The 21,790-nt window shown below is 44.3% G+C and overlaps 1 protein-coding gene across 1 annotated transcript in view; it reads right to left on the bottom strand.

The window, feature by feature from the left end:
• fras1 (Fraser extracellular matrix complex subunit 1) overlaps window positions 1–21,790 on the bottom strand; it is a 601,677-nt gene that overhangs the window by 372,375 nt on the left and 207,512 nt on the right. Inside the window, exons 4-6 of the mRNA XM_038791813.1 lie at window positions 18,978–19,070; window positions 14,737–14,896; window positions 13,759–13,892 (exon numbers count right to left, since the gene is read on the bottom strand). Of these exons, the coding sequence (XP_038647741.1) occupies window positions 13,759–13,892; window positions 14,737–14,896; window positions 18,978–19,070 (387 nt within the window). The remainder of the gene's footprint in view (window positions 1–13,758; window positions 13,893–14,736; window positions 14,897–18,977; window positions 19,071–21,790) is intronic.

The raw sequence follows: 21,790 nt of genomic DNA on the forward strand, positions 1-21,790 counted from the left end.
TATCTCTCTGCTCCTCCACATTGCCAAGAATCCTACCGTTAACCCTGTATTCCGCATTCACATTTGTCCTTCCAAAATGGACAACCTCACACTTTTCAGGGTTAAACTCCATCTGCCACTTCTCAGCCCAGCTCTGCATCCTATCTATGTCTCTTTGCAGCCGACAACAGCACTCCTCGCTATCGACAACTCCACCAATCTTCGTATCGTCTGCAAATCTACTGACCCACCCTTCAACTCCCTCATCCAAGTCATTAATGAAAATTACAAACAGCAGAGGACCCAGAACTGATCCCTGCGGTACGCCACTGGTAACTGGGCTCCAGGCTGAATATTTGCCATCCACCACCACTCTCTGACTTCTATCGTTTAGCTAGTTCGTTATCCAACTGGCCAAATGTCCCACTATCCCATGCCTCCTTACTTTCTGCATAAGCCTACCATGGGGAACCTTATCAAATGCCTTACTAAAATCCATGTACACTACATCCACTGCTTTACCTTCATCCACGTGCTTGGTCACCTCCTCAAAGAATTCAATAAGACTTGTGAGGCAAGACGTACCCCTCACAAATCCATGCTGACTATCCCTAATCAAGCAGTGTCTTTCCAGATGCTCAGAAGTCCTATCCCTCAGTCCCCTTTCCATTACTTTGCCTACCACCAAAGTAAGACTCCCTGTAATTCCCAGGGTTATCCCTATTCCCTTTTTTGAACAGGGGCACAACATTCGCCACTCTCCAATCCCCTGGTACCACCACTGTTGACAGTCTATGTGGAGTTTGGACATTCTCCCCATGTCTGCAGGGTCTCACCGCAACAACCCAAAACCCAACAACCCAGCACGGTAGCACGGTGGTTAACATAAATGCTTCACAGCTCCAGGGTCCCAGGTTCGATTCCCGGCTGGGTCACTGTCTGTGTGGAGTCTGCACGTCCTCCCCGTGTGTGCGTGGGTTTCCTCTGGGTGCTCCGGTTTCCTCCCACAGTCCAAAGATGTGCGGGTTAGGTGGATTGGCCATGCTAAATTGCCCGTAGTGTCCTAAAAAAAAGTAAGGTTAAGGGGGGGTTGTTGGGTTACGGGTATAGGGTGGATACGTGGGTTTGAGTAGGGTGATCATTGCTCGGCACAACATCGAGGGCCGAAGGGCCTGTTCTGTGCTGTACTGTTCTATGTTCTATGATGTGCAGGTTAGGGGGATCGGGCATGCTAAACTGCCCCTTAATTTGAAAAAAAGTAATTGGGTACTTGAAATTTATTTTAAATATATATATATATATATATTGTATTATATTGTGGATACCCCATAACAGGAACAACTACAGCTGCTGTCTGTCTGTCCTACCAAACACTTCCAGGTCAGAGCACTGTTCTTGGTTATATGCTGACTGTCACTTTAACTCCGTGTGATAACCTGCACATGGCACATCAGGCTGGGGATGATTGTTTACCTGTGCTCATTGGAAGGACAAAGGACCCGGGCCATTGTTGCAGCCTCAAAGATGGACGGCAAAATTTTATTTTTTCTGAGGGTCGAGTGGGCAGTCCACCTTGCCCTGGAGAAGGGGTTAATGGTCGGCAGGATCTACCTGACAGTGAACCCACTGGGCACCTCCATTCCCTTCCCAAACTTTTACTCGAGATTTTAGGTGGCCCGACGTCTGGGGCAGAGCGACAATCTCAGCCACCACCTCCCTCTGGCCCTGTACCTCCAGAGGAACCCGAAGGAACCCGTCTGTCATTGATCCTGAGGGTGGGATCGAGGCAGACATGGGGCTAGTTGGTGGGTCCACGCAATCTACTGCACTCAATGTGGCAGAAGACTTGGACCTAGATGGCGAATGCCTAGAGGAGGACAGCTGCTCGATGGTGGGCACTGGGGATAAGTTAGAATCCATCTGCAGTGAGGCAGTGGACGCCCTCGTGCCCCACACAGAGACTACCCTCATCCCCTCTGGGGAACTCAGGGATTTTCTTCAAACAAACAGAAGTCGCCAAAACAGAGCATGAATAGCCCTTGCCCACTGGTTGCACTTGGTGCTGCTCATCCGGTCTGGCGCCGGATTAATGGCTTCCTCGCCGGACTCCTACAGGAGGAGAGAGGCACATGCTGCTGCTGATTCCGAGCATTAAAGGTGAATGGTGGCACTACATTTCTGACATGAAGGTGACCACAGCCAGCCTAAACATCAATGGTAGCCGAGAAGCATTACGCAGATTCCGGACTTCTTGGTCCTCCGAAACGGGAAGTATACGGTGTGCTTCCAGCAAGGAACCCACACCGCTTTGGGAGATGAAGCCACATGGCTTCTGGAGTGGCGAGGAATCACCTGGCCTCACGTTAAGGTGGGATGGCTATTTTGTTGGCCCCACATTTTCAGCCCGGGGTCTTGGGGGTCAAGGAGCCTGTGGCATGCCAATTGCTGCCCCTGAAGGTTTACGATGGGGGCGAATGTCTACGCTCCGATTTTTAAAATTTACAAGAAAACTGTTTGTGTTTATTTTGTACAGTCACAGCAGTTAAACATTCGCTGAATTGACAAGCAAATTAATTTTAGAAACACCAGTTGTGGTCAGTCGAGAGATGACGAGGAAGAGAGGAGCCATTCTCCCACTTCTCACCTGGCTATAACAATATAAAATTTGTTTTGCATAAAGGTAACTTGACAATCTAAATGCTTGCTGGCCCTGGCAACTGGTGTGGACACTCTGGCCAGTATAGCACCTGCAAGAACAGAAGTGAAGATACACAAGTTAAATGCAAATCTACTATTTGTAGGCTGGTGCTTCTCTGCTGCGTGAGGAAAGTTTGAGACTCTGCCATCCACTAACTCCCGCCCCCACCCCCGAAACCTCCCCACATGCCTCACCCCAACCCCAGAGAGTGATCTCTGAACTGCTCAAGCTTCACAGAGCAGCAGCCATTTTTATGCTTGTCCTGGGCAGGCAGCTATCCAGCAAAATTTCAATGAGGTCTGATTGTTAAAATTGATTGGGCACCCATGACAATTCCAGGTCTGGTATCTTTTCCCTGCTTACTACTCGGGAATTAAAATATCTGAGGGGTGCGATTCAGCGGACTTGGCACTGCAAAGACCCCGCTAAACAACAGCACGTTTGACGTTGTTTGGCCTCAGTGAGGACACTCTTTAAGTCATTTCCTGAGCACGCCAGTGGAAGAAGACTCCTTGCGGATCGGGGCTCCATTTCTAAAGGCACCCACAATCTTTCGACCCCCTCCCCCTTACCATATCCAGGGTCCTCGAGCCTCCCCCACCCCACCTTTTATGGGCAGGGGTTTGGCATGGACACTCTGACACCTCGGCACTACCAGCCTGGCACCCTGGCTGCTACTATGCTCATTTAGATATGCAAGACTGGATCTCACCCAGCAAGGGAGAGATCCAGATCACGGTGCCCACGAGATTCCGTCGAATCGCATAAGACATTTCGAGCATCACAATCCCCGATGGAGGCCTCTTGCACTGTTCAACTTCCTCATCCCGACACCATGTCTGGTACAACAAAACTGCTGAATCGGGCCCTAGATCTTTTGCCAATCACAAGAGACGATGAGGAGAATCCCTACGGAGGTTTAATCTGTCTTCCCATTTAGTTCCAGCTGAGACCAGGGACTCGCCATGTATTACATTTCCAGTTTGAACTGGCACCCTACAATTCCACGTCAATGTGTTCTAGCACAGTTCAGTTATAGAACCTGAAATCATTTCAATATTAGTTTAAAAACATGCTGAGGTGGGATTAAATATATCAGGAGTTTATTATGAATGCAAATTTGCAACAGTGAAGGATTGCATGATTAATCTACAAGATTATTTTACAAGTCGAAAGTGGGACTCCCAAGGAGGTCTCTGTGTACACAACACTATTGGAGAACAGCAGGTCTATGAAACCTACTCTACCTAGTAGACCACATGAAATTTATCGTGTCGCCGGCTTCTCCTAACTTATTAATCACTGGAGAGAGGCCAACAATTATAGCTAATACTGGCAAGAACCAAGCTCCTGATAAATTACTCTTTGGTAACACCCAACACCCAACTGAATATAATCACAACGGACTTCAAAACAACTTTACAATCCACTTTATTGAACTGCTGCTGGCAACCTGTACTACCAAGATGCCAACTTGTTGTGTTCAATATTTTTTTATCTATAATTATTATTTCTGTATGCCACAGTACTGTATGCACAGTGTTATTATTGCTTATTTTATACTTGTGACACTCTTAAGCACTTGCCACAATATATTTTTTCCTGTCCAGTAACAATGGGGCAACATTGCTTCTGTTAAACATCTTGGTTTGATTGGATCATATATTTATTTCCCTTATTAATAGAAGCTAGAAAGAGATATCTGTGTTGTCTCTTTTTTAATTTATTTTTTAATTTGATGTGCGCATCACTGGCAAGGTCAAGACTTGTTGACTATCCTTAATTGCGCTTGAGAAGGTGGTGCTAAGCTGCCTTCTTGAACTGCTGAAATCCATCTGGTGCAGGCACAGACACAATGCTTGCAGTTTGGTAGTTTAGCTTGCTGGGCCATTTCAGAGGGCAGTGAAGATTCAACCACAATGCTGTGGTCTGAAGTCACATGCAGGCCAGGCCAGATAAGAGAAGGTTGTCAAAATTCCTTCCCTAAAGGACATTAGTGGAGCAGATGGGTTTTTCCGACAAGCTGATATGCTCATTGCACCATGACTGAACTAGCTTTCAATTCCAGATGTTATGAATCGAATTTAAATTCCATCAGCTGCCGAGGTGGGATTTGAACCCACAATCCCAGAGAATTAGCCTGAGCCGCTGAAAGACCAATCCAGTGACACTACCACTATGTGTGACTTTGGCGACAGTGGGACAACACGGTGTCAACCTTTACTGATCCATCAAAATAAGTTCCCAAATAGAAAACCTACAGTCCATTTCTTATTTAGATGTTTGCCTATTTCCATTAAAAGGAATTTAAGTAATACAGCGATAACTTTTTTAAAATATTGATTTCCGTGTTGGAAATGAGAATACAGCTTTTTTTTCTTTAAAATAAGGAATTAACCTATCTTCAAAACTAGATTTTCATCTCAGTCTCAAAATGCCCTGTTCTGTAAATGACGATGGCTCTTGACCTCAGATAAGTATAATCCCCAGTTATCTTTTCAACTGAAATTATGTTTCTGAGTGTTTACAGACATGGGTCAAGGTATTACGGTCCCACCAAAGTAAACACAAATTTCAATGGCCTGCCACATCTGCCAGCGACAGGGAGGCGGGGGGTTGGGGGCGCAAGATCTTGGCCACGGTGTTTGAAATTACAGAAGAATCATATTGACTTGATCTCTGTTTCATTGCATTACAGTCAGTTTACAGGATTAAGGGGACATTTAGGAAATATTTATCAGATTGTGTTTTTTTTAAATATGCAAGAGTGAATGTGACCTTTCCACAAAAATTGACTTTTGGTGAACTGTCCTTTCCTTTGATAGGAAGGAATGCTTTCTCCATTTGCCTCCAATTAAATATCTTTTACTCCTCCAGCAAAAGCATTGCTGCAGGCTGAGAGAGCAGGATAACCAAGCTCACACAACTAATGGCACTGCGGATCAGACAGGAGATCAATTTCTGTGTGCTGGAACTGCTCCTCCTCCCTTTACTCGATAATTTTCACAATTAACTTACAAGTGATCTTGGAAAACCTGAAGAGGATTAGAAGCCCGAGCTCTGCAAACGAGTTACTCAAATTAAATAGAACTGTCTGCCCTCATTAAGAAGGAATTGGTTTCCAAATAGAAGCAAAGCCATTTTTTTAAATGGCCCAGGGAAGACTAACTTTAAAAGGATCAATAATTGAAATATGGTAAATGTACTGTAGATATACAGGAAATATTGGAGTACAGAGCTTCAATGATATTTTGAAAGGGAAAACTTATTATTTATTTAAGCAGCTTTAATAAAGATCAGTTTAGTTTTTTAATCAATTTATACAGCTCTGTCTAAAAGGAGAAATATCTTACACTGAATGTTATGTGCAATACAAGTGGTATCAATTATAAATGAACATATCACACACATAAGCACTTTAATTCAGAGCAGGAGTAGGCCATAACATTATGTTGGGATCCAGGAGCCACGGCTGAAACCAGTTTGGTGAGCCAGGAGCCCATCTGGCTTACCATTGACAAAACTGAAACCAGCACCTTCAGCTACCTAAAACAGATCTATGCACTCAAGCCTGAATTTCAAGCTACCACATTAAGTTAAGCGAAAGGTACAACCTCTCTGAGCCCAGCTTTCTCTTTGGCATCCTATTAGTCACAAACGCCACTTTCTTTCACTTCCAAAACATTACCGACCTCTGACCCCACCTCTCCCTCTGCCACTGAAACCTTACCTAAGCTTTTACTAACGCAAGGCTAGACCTCTGTACTCATCTTCTTCTGGGCCTTTTTACCTTTACTCTATAGAAAATACAAGCCATGCTAAATGCTCAGGTTTAGACAACAAAGTCCATAAACTGTCATTCAAGTCCTTGTTCGTCTCCATTAGCACAAAGTCAAGTTTCTGGTTCTCTTCTGCAAATCATTCCTTGGTATTGCTTCTCCCTATTTCCATAGGGCATGATTCTCCGGAGAGATTTCCAAATGCGGGAGCAAACATAAACTGGTTGCTCAGCCAACCCCAGCCAGCCCGCAACAATGATTCGGGGATGCAGACCTGGGGAGGCACCTAGATCCTAGATGCAGAGGAGGCCAGGAGAGATGATCCTGTTCCTCCAAGGGTCCCAGAAGGTCAGCCATAGGGCAGCCAGTGCTGTCTGGGACGAGGTGACGACGGCTGGAAGCTCGGGGAGTATGACCAGGAGGACTGGCCTCCAGTGCTGAAAAAAGGTCAATAGGCAGCACGAGCCAACGCCGAACCCCCTTCCCCAAGAAGAACTTTCCTCCCCCATGTGAACATCCACACGCACCCCCCTCTCCCTTCAACCCCCCCCCCCCCTCAAGCCTTCCTTCACACCCCTCTCCCACGACTGTGAACCACTCATGTGGCTAACGATGCCCTCTGTCTCCTCAGGAAAAACTCTTCCCTAATCGGCGGGGAGGGCCCAGACTGGCAGCGGGGTTCCAGGCTTGTGAATCCTCACCTCCCTTGTGGAGTGGGCCTTGGAAGTGGCTGAGGTGGCAAACAGGGCAGTCACCCATGCAGAGGTTGGCGGACTCCGCAGAGGTTAGGAATGACTTGCCTCCACCCTGGAGGACCTGTCAAACCCGAGTTGGTATTGCCTTACTGACTGACCCATCCCTCCCACTGACCACATGTCCATTCTCTCGCGGGTCCCCCAGCAGACGGCGCATCCTGGTGGCCCCCTCTCCAGCCTCCCAGGAGACCACCTCGGCGTGGAGCTCCGAGGAAGACTAGATCGGGGCGTCACAGCTGTCATCTCCACCCTCCACCAGCGCAGATACATGCACCTCATTAATGGACAGGCTTCTGGGGCATAATCTGGTGAGTACCACACAGGTACTGATGCACATCAGGTGGAGGCAGCAACGCCCAGGTGAGACAGCTGTCGGAAGTCTGCTGTATCCCAGGACCCAGCTGGGTCCCACCATCTGGCGGTGGGTTACCCGGAGCTGATGGAGATGATAGGGAGCGGTCAGGACATTCAGAGGGAGATGTCAGCGACACTCCAGCAGGTCCACAGCTGATTGGAGGAGTCCCAGAGCCTACTGGCGCAGGAGGTGTCTGCGGCAATGCGTGGCACTGAGACCAACACTGCTCGGGTGGCGACTGCAGAGGAGAGCCTGGTGTACGGCATCAGAACCATTAGTGAAGGTGTCCAAGGCGTCACACGGTCGGTGACGGCCATGGCTGAGGGTCTTGGCAGAATGTCCGACGCACTGGGGGATGTTACGCAGCATCAAGCTGACCTTGATGAGGTGCTATAGGTCATGTCTCGCTCTCAGATGGGAAAGGTCAAGGCGCTGCGGAGCTAGTCCCAGTCGCAGGTGGTCGCTGCAAATCATGGTCCAATTACGGAGGAGCGTCGCCTAGGGCGTCGACACGATTTTGCAGGCATTGGGAAGCCGCCAGGGCTGGCAGAGCCAGATGAGTCTGGGGCAGCTGGCGCTCGAACCAGCTGCCCCTCCGTCCCAACCCCAGGGCCCTCTGGGCACCGAGCAGGAGGAGGAGGCACTGTGCCATTCCAAACCCATTCCATGGAGTGCGGATGGTGGCTATCAGCTCCCTGAAGTTCCAGCCATCAGATGAGGCCGCCTATCACAGTCAGCACGGCACACGGCGGCACGGCGGTGCATGCGCTGCTGAGTGCGCCGGGGCACTCCGGCCTCAGAGGACACCTACCAGGGGCATCAAAGTCCACGGGACAAGGTGAGCAGCTGGCTGCTTCCACCACAGATGTACATCCAAGACACACCTAGATGTAGCGGTAGAACCGGGGAGGAGGGGGCTAGGTCGTGGGTGAGGGGGTGTGGATCAGCATTATTGGCAGACTGGGGAATTGTAAAACACAATAAACATCCTTGGCCACAACCAGTATGACGCCTATGTCACTTTCTTCCGCAATGCAGGCCGACCTCTGAACCCTCAGTCCATCTCTCCAACTATCTCCTCTTCCCTCCAGCCGTGGATATGTCCCTGGAGCAGTATCCCATCCCCTGGGTGTTCGGATGTAGGCTGCTGTGTGTGTGGTGTTGCCTCCCACAGTGGTCAAGCACAGTGTCCATGCTTCAAGGTGTGATTGGGATGCTGAGCAAGGACTCCCAGATCGCAGAGTGGTTAGCACAGTTGTTTCACAGCGCCAGGGACCCAAGTTCGATTCCAAGCTTGGGTCACTGTCTGTGCGGAGTCTGCACGCTCTTCCGATGTCTTCGTGCTTTTGCCTGGATGCTCCGGTTTCCTCCCACAAGTCCAGAAAGACGTACTTCTTTGGTTAATTGGACAGTCTGAATTTTCCCTCAGTGTATCCGAACAGGCGTCATAGTGTGGAAACTTGGGAATTTTCACAGTAACTTCATTGCAGTGTTAATGGAAGTCTACTTTTGACACTGATAAAGATTATTATTATTATTACATGCTACATGGCCAGCCCACCCAAGGGAATCCACTTGGTTTGTGTGAAGTGCTCACTTAACCATGATTGCCAATTCCCTATCAGCAATAGCCTTCAGCCACACGGTCAGAGGCCTCAGTGAGGGTTATGTGTGGTCGGTAGGGCAGACAGGTAGGGGCTAGGATTGGCCCTGTGACGGGTACACACGATTCAGGTTGGCATGCTGGTGCCACGAGTGGTTGCAACCCCCACCTACCCGAGGGTCCCCAACCCCCGCCAACACTGGGCATGGCAAGCCCGGCGCCACCAGGCTCGTTGCCTGTGAGCAAAGATGGCTACTCACCTCCTTGGCTCCCCGCAGAAGCCCTTCCACCAGATTCGCATCTTTCAAAAGGAGTACTTATCAGTGCCAGTGTGACCACTTGTTGGGGAAGCCGATGAATCACGGGAGACCATTTTATATGGGGTGGCTCCCGTTAGTTGTATGGAAATAGGGCTCAAGCGATGATAATTGGTTTCTCGCCTCACTACGACGAGAACCCGATTTTGCCTATGGGAGAGGGCCAGTTGCATCACAAGCGTTTTGCCAGTTGATACAGTTCTCATTTTCGGCTTCTCCCGCTATTCACTGGCGTCATTTTGCTCGAGTGAGGGAGCAACAAGGCCAGAGAATTGCGCCCATAATTTCCTCCAGTTCTGACACACCAACTGTATGTCCCAGTGTGCCTAATTCTTGTTCCTACTCTCACGCTCCACTTTTGGTTGCTGTTATTTGAGTGACTAGGCCTCATTCCCAGGAACTCCATGCATTCCCGTACCAGCCTCCCCGGACAGGCGCCGGAATGTGGCGACTAGGGGCTTTTCACAGTAACTTCATTGAAGCCTACTCGTGACATAAGCGATTTTCATTTCACTTCATTAACCAAACACCTCGTCACTTCTGCCCTAATCTTTAAAAACTTCCTAAAGGCATCTCTTGCTCTGCTATTCAACATCCACTCCTCATCCACCATCGTGCAAAACACTTCTGTGACGTCTCTCTGCAGGTTAGCAGTGTAATCTGTTCAATTTTCAAAGGCCCTCTGATAATATTGTCAATGCATTAGATATTAAGAATGTAAAATACTTTGCAAAGATATTTTCAAATTTGTCATAAACCTAATGAGAGAAAGAAAATCACACAGAGGGAGATAGAGAACCTGATGGAGTGGTGCAGCGACGACAATCTCTCCCTCAATGCCAGCAAAACTAAAGAGCTGGTCATTGACTTCAGGAAGCAAAGTACTGCACACACCCCTGTCCGCATCAACGGGGCCGAGGTGGAGATGGTTAAAAGTTTCAAATTCCTAGGGGTGCACATCTCCAAAAATCTGTCTTGGTCCACCCACATCGACGCTACCACCAAGAAAGCACAACTTCCTCAGGAAACTAAGGAAATTCAGCATGTCCACATTAACCCTTACCAACTTTTACAGATGCACCATAGAAAGCATCCTATCTGGCTGCATCACAGCCTGGTATGGCAACTGCTCGGCCCAGGACCACAAGAAACTTCAGAGAGTCGTGAACACAGTCTAGTGCATCACGCAAACCTGCCTCCCATCCATTGACTCCATCTCCACCTCCCACTGCCTGGGGAAAGCGGGCTGCATAATCAAAGATCCCTCCCACCCGGCTTACTCACTTTTCCAACTTCTTCCATCGGGCAGGAGATACAGAAGTCTGAGAACACGCAGGAATAGACTCAAAAACAGCTTCTTCCCCGCTGTTACCAGACTCCTAAACGACCCTCTTATGGACTGACCTCATTAACACTGCACCCCTATATGCTTCACCCGATGCCGGTGCTTATGTAGTTACATTGTGTACGTTGTGTTGCCCTATTTTGTATTTCATTTTACATCCTCTTCTTTTCATGTACTTAATGATCTGTTGAGCTGCTCGCAGAAAAATACTTTCCACTGTACCTCGATACAACTGGGCAATAAACAAATCCAATCCAAAAATTAGCAGCTGCATTTTAAAATCAGACAAACTATACTGAGGATTTCAAGTGAGCATGATTAACACTTTTCTTGCTGTAGGTTTTCCAAATTTCAAGCCAATCTAATCTTCTTCGATTGCCTATTTAAATCTGCTGTATATAATTAAATCTTTCAATGGCCTGTTCCAATTAGAGCCTTTGTAAAGTCATTTTCATATAACCTGGCTTACTCCATCCTGTCAATTCCTTTTCCGATTAAAAACAAGTAGACACAATACACACTATAATTTAATGCAGTTTCTCGCCACTAATTACCTTGTAAACATCAAGACTTCAGAGACCACAATTTAGCAGAGTTTGGAAGCAATTCAGTGATTCGGCAATTTAAACTGTGAACAGAAGATGCAGAACAAGATAGGATGGAGCTAGTTCAGAATAAGACAGTGATCTTTGACTTCTGCCTGAAATATGTGCAAAGTTGCTGGAGGAGACATGCCCGGGGGGGGGGGAATGCTCCCCTCAAAAAGGGCCCCACAAGGGCGGCATGTGGTGCAGTGGTTAGCACTGGGACTACGGCGCTGAGGACCCAGGTTCTGGGTCACTGTCCGTTTGGTGTTTGCACATTCTCCCCATGTCTGCATGGATTTCACCCCCACAACCCAAAGATGTGCAGGTTAGGTGGATTGACCATACTAAATTGCTCCTTAATAGGAAAAAAATAATTGGGTACTCTAAATTTATTTTTAAAAAAGAGACCCATAAAATTCCCCAATGGCAGGAAAAGGTTTGGGGTAGGTTCATATTGTGACATCCTGCAACATCTAAGTCGCCACTGACGTGCCACGGGAAATTAGTTATTTAATGTCCCACCGTATTTTCTTCGGGTCCAGCAATTTTACAAGTCTCTGGGAAACCCGCTGTGGCATTATACAAATGTACAACATGTGAATAGGTAAAGCTATGTTAAGCCTAGCCACTAGAGGTAGCTAAGGGACAGTACCATATATTGCACTGGCCCTTGGACCTGGGGAGGAGATTAGATTTGGAGCTGAAGAAGACAAGATTCATAGTATGTTGCAGAGCTAGACAGGATATAATAGTTATAGTTAATAGATAGAGATAGTGTTCGTGAGTGTAGTTTAATTCTTAAATGTATGTTTGCTATTCAGAATAATGTCAAACGCAAATTTAGTAGTGTTAATAAAATAAGTTTAGTTCTTCAAAAGAGTTCTGTGTATCTTTGTGATCACTACGTCTTCCATCCTGGAAACCCCTCACAAAGATCACCACACCCGCTAGCAAGAGAGTTCAGGAACCTTGGAGGAAACCCACTGATGAGTTGGGAACATTTAGCAGGTAATGGTAAAATGGTTTGCCAACTTCAATGTCATTATTAGATGCTGTCTTTCACATTAGAGTTATTTTTACTACAATGATTAATCATAGCCTTCTGTCCTGAAAAGGTACATTGACCATTACAGGACCAGCATTGTGCAAATGTCAAGCTGCAGTAAATACATTTTCCCGTTGGAAAAGGTGGTATTATGCATTCAAAACTGTATAAAATGGTGCTTGGGAATCCTCCCAACATGATCTGAGCGGGGATGTAAACGTCCAGAGTGCTTTAGCTTAGGAAATCAAAACAACCACCAGCTTTGCTCCTTTGATTAACAGACTTCTTTTGAAATGGGGAAAAATATATTCTCTTTTCGTTTCAATAGACTCCATTGTCTGGAATGGTTTCTTTAATGATGGCTGAGCCCATTATGAATACTTATCTAAGAGTTTTGAAAGCTAATGATGCACTTTGTTGTTCAGGAAATTTGCAGTATAGTTTGACTGACAGTTTTAGGAGCATTCAATAAAACGGTCTGTCGTTGATATGGTTTCAGAATGAATCTTTGTTCGTTTTCACAAATTAATGACCACTTAAGGGATTTAACTTTTTCAATCAAGGTGAAATTGTTTTGCTGTGCAGTACGAATGGCTGCATGTTTGGCTGACAGTTTTATTAAATTATAAAAGCTTTAATTTTTAAAAGTCCATTTTAAAGTCTTCTATTGTTATTACATGGCACCTGAGGTCTATACGGAGTGGATACTGGGTGAGTGGCTATGGAGGATATACGAGGACATGGAGGGAACATAGGATATATGAGACCACATGAGGTTGAGTGGAGTGGATTTGGGGACATTAGAACGATGTGGAGAACTGGGCCAATGTCCCAGAAAACTAAGATCGGCCTTCCAACCAGCTCGCATCTGAACCTGCATACCTCTGTTGCAGTCACAGGCTTATCAAGGGAGGTGGCAGACCTGAACTTTGCCAACCCACATTTCTAGGAGACAAAATTATGGTGAGAATGCAAATAGGTGATGGGTTCAGATTGGCAAAGTCAGGAACTGCCCCGACTCCGGTTTCTCAAATAGGAGGTGAAAATTCCACCCACCGTCTTCCCAAAGCCATCATTGAGAACCCAATCATTTTCAGGGTGAGGCCTCATTCAAAAGCCGCTGGTGTGCTGCAGATGTCAAATGGACATCATACTGCAGCTCATCAACTGTCGGAGGACAGGAAATTGGCTACATGAGAGAAATGAGCAGCTTGAAATTGAAAATTTATTCCAGGACGGCTGATTACCAACTACTTTTCATTATTAACACGTATTCATTACTTAAGAACACTTACCTTTTTACAGTCTACTGGTTGGCACTCTGCAACGTAGCACTGCACTTCACCATTATTACAGACACACTTTGAACACCCAGCCAAGTTCCAGTCTTCACCATCTCTGTACATTCTTCCATCAAATAAGCATGACTCTATTCATAAAGGCAATTGATACAAACAAATGAGCAACATGAAAAACAATGTGTGAAATTTGCTGTAGCCCTTTGCCCGCACATGATCACATTTCCATCTGAAAGGAATTAAAACCAGACTTCCATTTAAATAACATCTCATTTGCTTACGACCTCCCAATGAAGATCCACAGTCAATGAATTAAATGGTCACTCATGTGATGCACATAAATTCAGAAGCTAATTTTCACACAGCAAGGTCTCACACACAACCGATGAGTTGAATGGCCAATTAATCTGTTTTTCATGGTGTTAATTGAGAAATGAATGCTTGCTATGAGAGTTGGTGAACCTCCATGTCCTTTACGTAGTACCGTGGGATCTTTTATGTCCATCTGGACAGATACACAGGGCCTCTGTTTATTATCACCTCCAAAAGGTGGTACCTTGAACAATATGGCAATCTTTCAGTACTGCACTGAAGTGTCAGTCTAGATTGTATGCTCAAGTTCTGAGTGAGGTTTGAATTGGCAACCATCACACTCTGAGGAAAGAAATGCAATCAGACAAGCTGTCTCCTAAAGCACACAAAGGAAGCACACAAGGAAAATATCACAGAAAGGATCTAAAGTTTTTTATTCTTTTGAAAACCTTCCATGCACCCATCCTTCACATATAATACTTCACTTTTACACGTGATTTAAGAACTCATAAAAAAGTAAATGGTGAAACAAACATGACAAAATGGCTCAGGCACGATGGGCAAAATGGCCTACCTCTGTACTGTAAATGTTTGTTGTTTCTCTGTGACAGTTAGCTGACCAATACAGAAGCACAAAGTAAGCGGTAAAATCTGTTGGCTTACCTCCAGTCTTGACACATTTTGGACAGCATTCTCCATCTGGAGTGTACATAATTTCCCCTCTCCCACAGTAAATGGGAGGACAATATTTTGAGCCACATTCAACTTTCTTGTTGATACAGGTGCACACAGTACACGTTGTGGTCATCCACTCTGTCTCATGCTACAAAAAGAAAAAGCAGGAATCATATTAACTCTAAATTACAATAAATACCTTGTATCCATTCATTTAAAATTACACTTGCTGATGTTTGTCCATTTAACTTCTGAGTTCCTGTTGACGTTCTGTGTTTTCTAGTGCAGTGGAGCTCTTGATATCCATATTCCAGCAATCAACTCTTCGATCGTCATTTTAATACTTTCATGATCCTGTCATCAAAGTCTTACTTTTTTTTAAATTTAAAACCCAAAACAGTAATTTCTGTTTCCTTAATACTCACTGTAATACATGTGGCACCAATGCATTGTGGAAAAACTTACAATGCCACAATGTTATGAAAGCAATGGCACAGAATTCCTGTTTCAAACATGACCGCAAATAAATCAAAGATGGAAATGCGCTAACATGTGACAGATCAGGTATTTTTTTATTCATTCATGGGATGTGGGTGTCACTGGCTGTGCCAGCATTTGCTGCGCATCCTGAATTGCCCCTGAAAGGAGTTGCTAGCTAGGCCACTTCAAAGGGCATTTACTGTTGATGGAGTCACATGTAGGTCAGATCAGGTAAGGATGGTCCTTTTTATGACAGTCACCATTATTTAACCATCTGTCATGGGCCCGGATCCCCAGATCATGACCCTGGATTACAAGTCCAGTGAAAATACCACAATGCAACCGCCTCCCCTAAAAAAAATAATTACATTGTAAGGAATTATGCTGTTGTGTAACTCCTTATTGGGATTTACATCTTGCAATACACCCATTGGCAACATTCACTATTAACTATGGTATATGTTCTGTTTATCAGATGTTTCTGCTTGCCTTTTATTAAGCTATTACATATATGAGGTAGGGCTTCTTATTATCATAAATAAAATCAGAAATTCTGGAAATAATCAGGTCAGGCAGCATCTGTGGAATAGGAAAGCACGTTATCATTTCAGGTTTATAAACTTTCTTCAAAACAGTTATTTCATTTAAACATATAACTTCTGAACTTGGGGTTGAAAGACCACAGCATTTTGATCTCAAGAAAGTGTCAGAATTAACCTGCCAGACTTCACCATTGCTGACACTGCCATATTCTCAGCAATTAAGGGAAAGATCACACTTTTAACAAATCCAGGTCAGCCCAAGAGCCTTTAAAGGACTGCACCCAGAATCCGGTACCCACCAGATGGAATTGGCTGAAAAGTGCATCTTGTGAAAAATGGAGTGCACGCAAAAGAGGCTCCAGTGCAGTACTGAGGGAATTCTGCACTGTCAGTGAAGTCACCTTTTGGGTAAGATGTTAAACAAGACACCATTAGCTCTCGCAGGTGGGTATAAAAGATTACATGGCACTATTTCATAGAAGAGAAATGATTATCGCTCGACCAATATCATGGAAACATTTTTTTTTTCTTTTATAGTACCCAATTCATTTTTCCCAATTAAGGGGCAATTTAGCGTGTCCAATCCACCTAGCCTGCACATCTTTTGGATTGTGGGGGCGAAACCCACGCAAACACAGGCAGAATGTGCAAACTCCACACGGACAGTGACCCAGAGCCGGGATCGAACCTGGGACCTCGGCGCCGTGAGACCGCAGGGCTAACCCACTGCGCCACTTTGCTGCTCCTACGAAAATATTTTTATGGTCATAATTGCATTGCTATTTGTGGGCTCTTGCCTGTGGGCAATTTTTTTTTTAAAATTTGTTCATGGGAATGGGCATCGCAGGCTGTGCCAGCATTTATTGTCAATCCCTAATTGAGGGGCAGTTAAGAGTCAACCACATTGCTGTGGGTCTGGAGTCACATGTGGGCCACACCTGGTAAGGACAGCAGATGTCCTTGTCTAAAGGACATTAGTGAGCCAGATGGGTTTTCCCGACAATCGACAATGGTTTCATGGTCACCATTAGACTTTTAATTCCTGATATCGTATTGAGTTTAAATTCCATAACCTGCAGTGGTGGGATTCGAAACCGGGTCTCCAGATCATTATCCTGGGTCTCTTGATTACTAGTCCAGTGACAATACCACTATGCCACCGCCTCCCCTTGCTTCTGTGTTTCCTACATTTAAACAATGAATGCACCTCAAAACTACTTAAATTGGCTGCAAAGCGATTTGAGGCATCCTGATGTGATAAAAAGTGCTCCATAAATGCAAATATTTCTTTAATTTTAAACCCATTGAAAAAAAAAATTGAAGTGACTGAAAAGGGGTAGTGTAAATCCGGTAGAATCTTCGATAAGGGTGCTTCCCGTTGATTCCCTTATTTCCCCTTTCATTATTTTTACAGTTATCATTTTTGATGCATGATGCTTAATGGACATGTATCTTTACGTTAAGCAGCAGAGGGAATGAGAAATTCAAAAAGTAACAGCAAAGTACACTCTGCAAGCTTTGGGCAGCAGAACTCAGACCCCCGGGATGGGACTCGGATTGGTTGGTTGGCTGGTGGCCAATGGATTGGTCCAAAGGTTGGATTCTGCCAGGTAACAGGTGGTGATTGGATGCTGACTAAGTGGGAAGATTTCCACAGACCTAAGGAAAGCAATGTTTGAATCCTGGATGCTTAGAGGAGACTCTTACTCCCCCACCAAACCCTCATGTTTTCTCCAGACAAGCTGCTGTATTTTTGAAACTGCAGAGAGCTGAATGAATCCACAGTGAAATCTTCAAACTGAAAGCAAAGTTTGAAGAGAAGAAAGGTGCTAGAAATAACCATCTGAAACAAATACTCCTATATTTTGACATTCATCCTTAGTATTTATATATAGGGTGGGGGCAAGTTAAAGTGGGGAATTAGGAATTAGTTGATAGTTAACCAGTTGTATTTTTTGCATATTTCATTATTGTTCTTATTACTAATAAAAAGTCAATTGTGTTTAAATTTACAAACCTGGTGACTGTAATTATTGGGCAGCCAGGGGCCAAAAGACTTTGGGTATTTTTCTAAGAATTATTTGTTAATTCAATTGTGTTGCCACTCTGGATCAAGGGGGGCTGGAATCGACCAAGCCCTAGCCCAGGGTGTTGTAACACTTCATACTGCCCCTTGACATCATTCAGACATAAGCAGAGCTTCCTGATGTATAGAAACATAATCTTACTCAATCTCCCCGTTGCAACTAGTTATTCAAATAATTACCTGACATTCAGTCTTGACAAAATTAATTTACTCCAACTTTGGGCCCTGCCATCAATTCCAGCACCCTCAACGACCATCAAATTGTTTGCAAACTTGACAAACTACTTGATCCTGAGCTGAGTTTTTATTAATTCATTTACGGGATGTGGGCATTGCTGGTTCGGCCAGAGGCTTTTCAGAGTAACTTCATTGAAGCCTACTTGTGACAATAAGCGATTATTATTATTATTTATTGTGCACCCCTACTTGCCCTTCAGAAGGTGGTGGTGAACAACAGTAAAGGAACGGCGATATATTTCCAAGTCGGGTTGGTGAGCGACTTGGAGACGAACCTCCAGGTAGTAGGGTTCCCAGGTATCTTCTGCTCTTGTTCTTCTAGATGGTAGTGGTCATGTGTTTCTGACCACATATTCTCATTGTTATATTTCCTGGCTCAACCCCCGCCTTAACCCAAATGCTGCTGTGACCCACATCCATCTTCGTCATCTCCAGATTGGATTATTTCAATGCTCTCCTGATTAGCCTCCGACCCTTCACACCACATAAAGATCAATATTGTGCTGCCCAGGTCGTAACATGCAACAAATTATGCTCACCTATCATGTTGTAATGCCTCAAATTAATACAAGTTGCTGTTATTGATGAATCTTATAACAATGCTATACCAATATGCAAGGCATCAGTTACAGTTCTGAAGCGAGTCTAGAGAAGTTACAGTATTGTTACATGAAAGCTGACATGGGTAGAAACAGTATTCGAGATTGGGAATAGTCATGGTAAACAGCAACAGATTGTTTCTATTTGTTGGCAAGAAGTTATGAGCAGATACAAATACAATATTAAATAGTATACGTTAACATTAAGTGTACATTTCAAATAAGTTCTGTTCAACTTGATGTATGCTTTACCATAAATACATTGCGATACGAGAGGCTACTTACCCCATGAACCTGTCCTTCATAGTCACAGAAGTTATGGGTCCTCAAGACACATTCAGGGCAGCAATCGTTTGGACTTATTTTGAAAACTTCACCCTTATAATGAGAAGAACAAAACATGAGTTGTCAATATTATACATACATCTACGGTAGACTGCTATTCCAAGAATATATTTTATAATTAAAAGGCGACAGTTGTTTAACAGCTCTGATATCTTCAGCAACAACTTTTAAGCTGTTTCTTTTATTAATACATGTAAATTATAAATTACTGCTTTTATTACTCATTCTCGGTAAAATTTTCTATTCCTAATAAACAAAGAATATGGTATGCAAAGCAATATATATTTTCCAATTTTTTTCACCAGGATTTCAGCAAAACATAATGCTGGCCATGTAAAAGTGTGTCAATCAAGTTTCACAATTACATATTCTTTCCATTCAAATGTGTATTGTGTCACGAGGCAGTTGGTTGAGCTTCTTTACACGGATGGGATGGTTACAAGTCCACCACTGTGTGGCCAGTTCACGGCAATAAATTACAAAACCTGCACTATACAATGTTGAAAGAAATTGGCTTCAGCATGATTTTTTGATCTCCTTGTACTGGTTTGACACCAATATACGAAATCAATCTGACGACAGCACTGAAAACCAGCTCTGCTGCCATCTAAAATTCTTTGTCACTTGACACCAATTGAGGAAGATGGCAGAACAGGAATACAACATTGTAATTTAAAAGTCTGCATGCCACTGAAGGAATGAGTGTTTCTTAACTGGGGTAATTAAATGGCTCCGACATCGGAGGGAAAAGGTGAACATTTAATTTATCTGAGGCTGATGTGGAAATGCATTCATCTCAAATTAGAGAATGAAGGGGTGCCATTGTTGGAGACACATGAGCAGTGTGGAAAGAGATAACTATAGCTGTGAGTGAACCCCTTATAGTGTCAGATGAAGTTAACTCAGAGCTAGCATATAATAAGTGTTGTCAGATAATCAAGCGGACAGCCTAAAGAATAGCAGATACTCTCTGGCACAATAGTCAACCAGTGCCCTTTTCCTTTGGGGTATGATATGTAACATTGTTCTTTTTCCAAGCAACAAAGTTACTTGTCAGCACTCATGTCATTCACTCACATTCTAGCACATTGAAGTTCTCTTCCTAGGCCCTTGCTCCCTTCCATCTTGCATTGCTACCATCCATTTCCAGAAACCAAACAGATTGTGATTACAAGATCTGGAACCTGCAGCAACCAATTAAATGTAGGAATGCCAGAAACTATCAAACCATTAAGAGAGAAAGTGCACAAGTTCAACATTTATCATCACATGAAGAAACAATTGCAACCATTGGCTTCGTCTTTGGCCAGGCAATAGAGAATAGAGGTGTGGGAGCCTTTGTGTACACCTTTATTTATTTCATATTTCTGTGTATTTTTTAATCTCCCACCAGCTGCCACAAATTTGATGATTAAAATAGAATGTCGCTCAAGTGAAACAAGATACTCTTCTCTCCTTCTGCATGTAGCATTCTGAATTATTTACGGGTCACTCAACCACAACTTATTCCATGAATGCACTTTGGGGCAAGGCAAGGTCTGGCTCCTGCTGTCACTGAGCTAGATCATCAGCATTGTCATCATTGGGCTCTCTGGCATTTCTAACATATTTACGTCTAAAATAATCTTTTTTTTACTTTTTCCAATTAAGGGGGAATTTAGTGTGGCCAAGCCACCTACCTTGCTCAACTTTGGGTTGTGGTGTTGAAACCCATGCAGACACAGGGAGAATGTGCAAACTCCACACGGACAGTGGCCCGGGGCAGGGATCGAACCCGGGTTCTCTGCGCTGTGAGGCAGGAGTGCTAACCACTGCACCACAGTGCCGCCCATTCCCAGCATATTTCCAGTCCGCATCCTAAAGGCACCCCAACAATTAGCTCAATTCTGAATTGTATCTGCATGTGCGCTTCATTATTGGGTTTCTCTTCAACACTGGGGACCTTATTTATCATTAAGGCACCACAACCTAATCATAATGGTGGGTATCCTTTGTCACCCAGTAATCAGGCTCTTGAAGTAGTGCTGAGACACTGGGCTGGTACAACACAGAAGCATCACAATAGTTTTCAGCATGCTGTGAACTCACATGAAGGATGCCTGTAAATACAGGTGGCCTGCACATTTAGAGGTTCATACAAATAAGAGGGTTTTGGGCGACATCATTTCAAATTGGTGCCATCAATAGCTTCCAACAATTTCAAAGTAACATTTTGCCCTTAAAATTATTTACTCCAATTTCCATTGAGGCACCATTTACAAATCTGTATGTCTCTGTTGTCTAGTTCAATATCCAAATCAGTATTGTACACAAAGAACAGAAATCTGTGCAGCATTACCGTTGTGGCAAACATCGCGTATCACGAGACCTCCCCAACCAAGGCCTCGGCAAACCTCATAGGTCACGTGATGCCCTTGCCAATGAGGACAAAGTGAACCTAATTTCAGCTGCCATAGGGCCTTTAAAACCCACAGATTAGGTCTGGACTGGGAGAGGAATTGGTGCCCTTGTCCAGTAATGTAATGTATATGGATGCAGCTTGTAAACAATTTCCACCTGTAAATAAACCGTTTACTGCTTCTTATCCATTGGTGTCCCATTACTATAATTTCTTTCTAGTTTTAGTTATTCTGAAATGTTACTGAGGTATGTAAAATAGAAACTGATATGGAAGGGGTAATCTAGAATAGTATATGGAAATAAACAGTGACAGGTTGCAAGTGGACTTAAGTTCAAAGTAGTAAAAGGTAAAT

Source organism: Scyliorhinus canicula, chromosome 3 (genome assembly GCF_902713615.1).
Source record: "Scyliorhinus canicula chromosome 3, sScyCan1.1, whole genome shotgun sequence".
Classification (NCBI taxonomy): domain Eukaryota; kingdom Metazoa; phylum Chordata; class Chondrichthyes; order Carcharhiniformes; family Scyliorhinidae; genus Scyliorhinus; species Scyliorhinus canicula.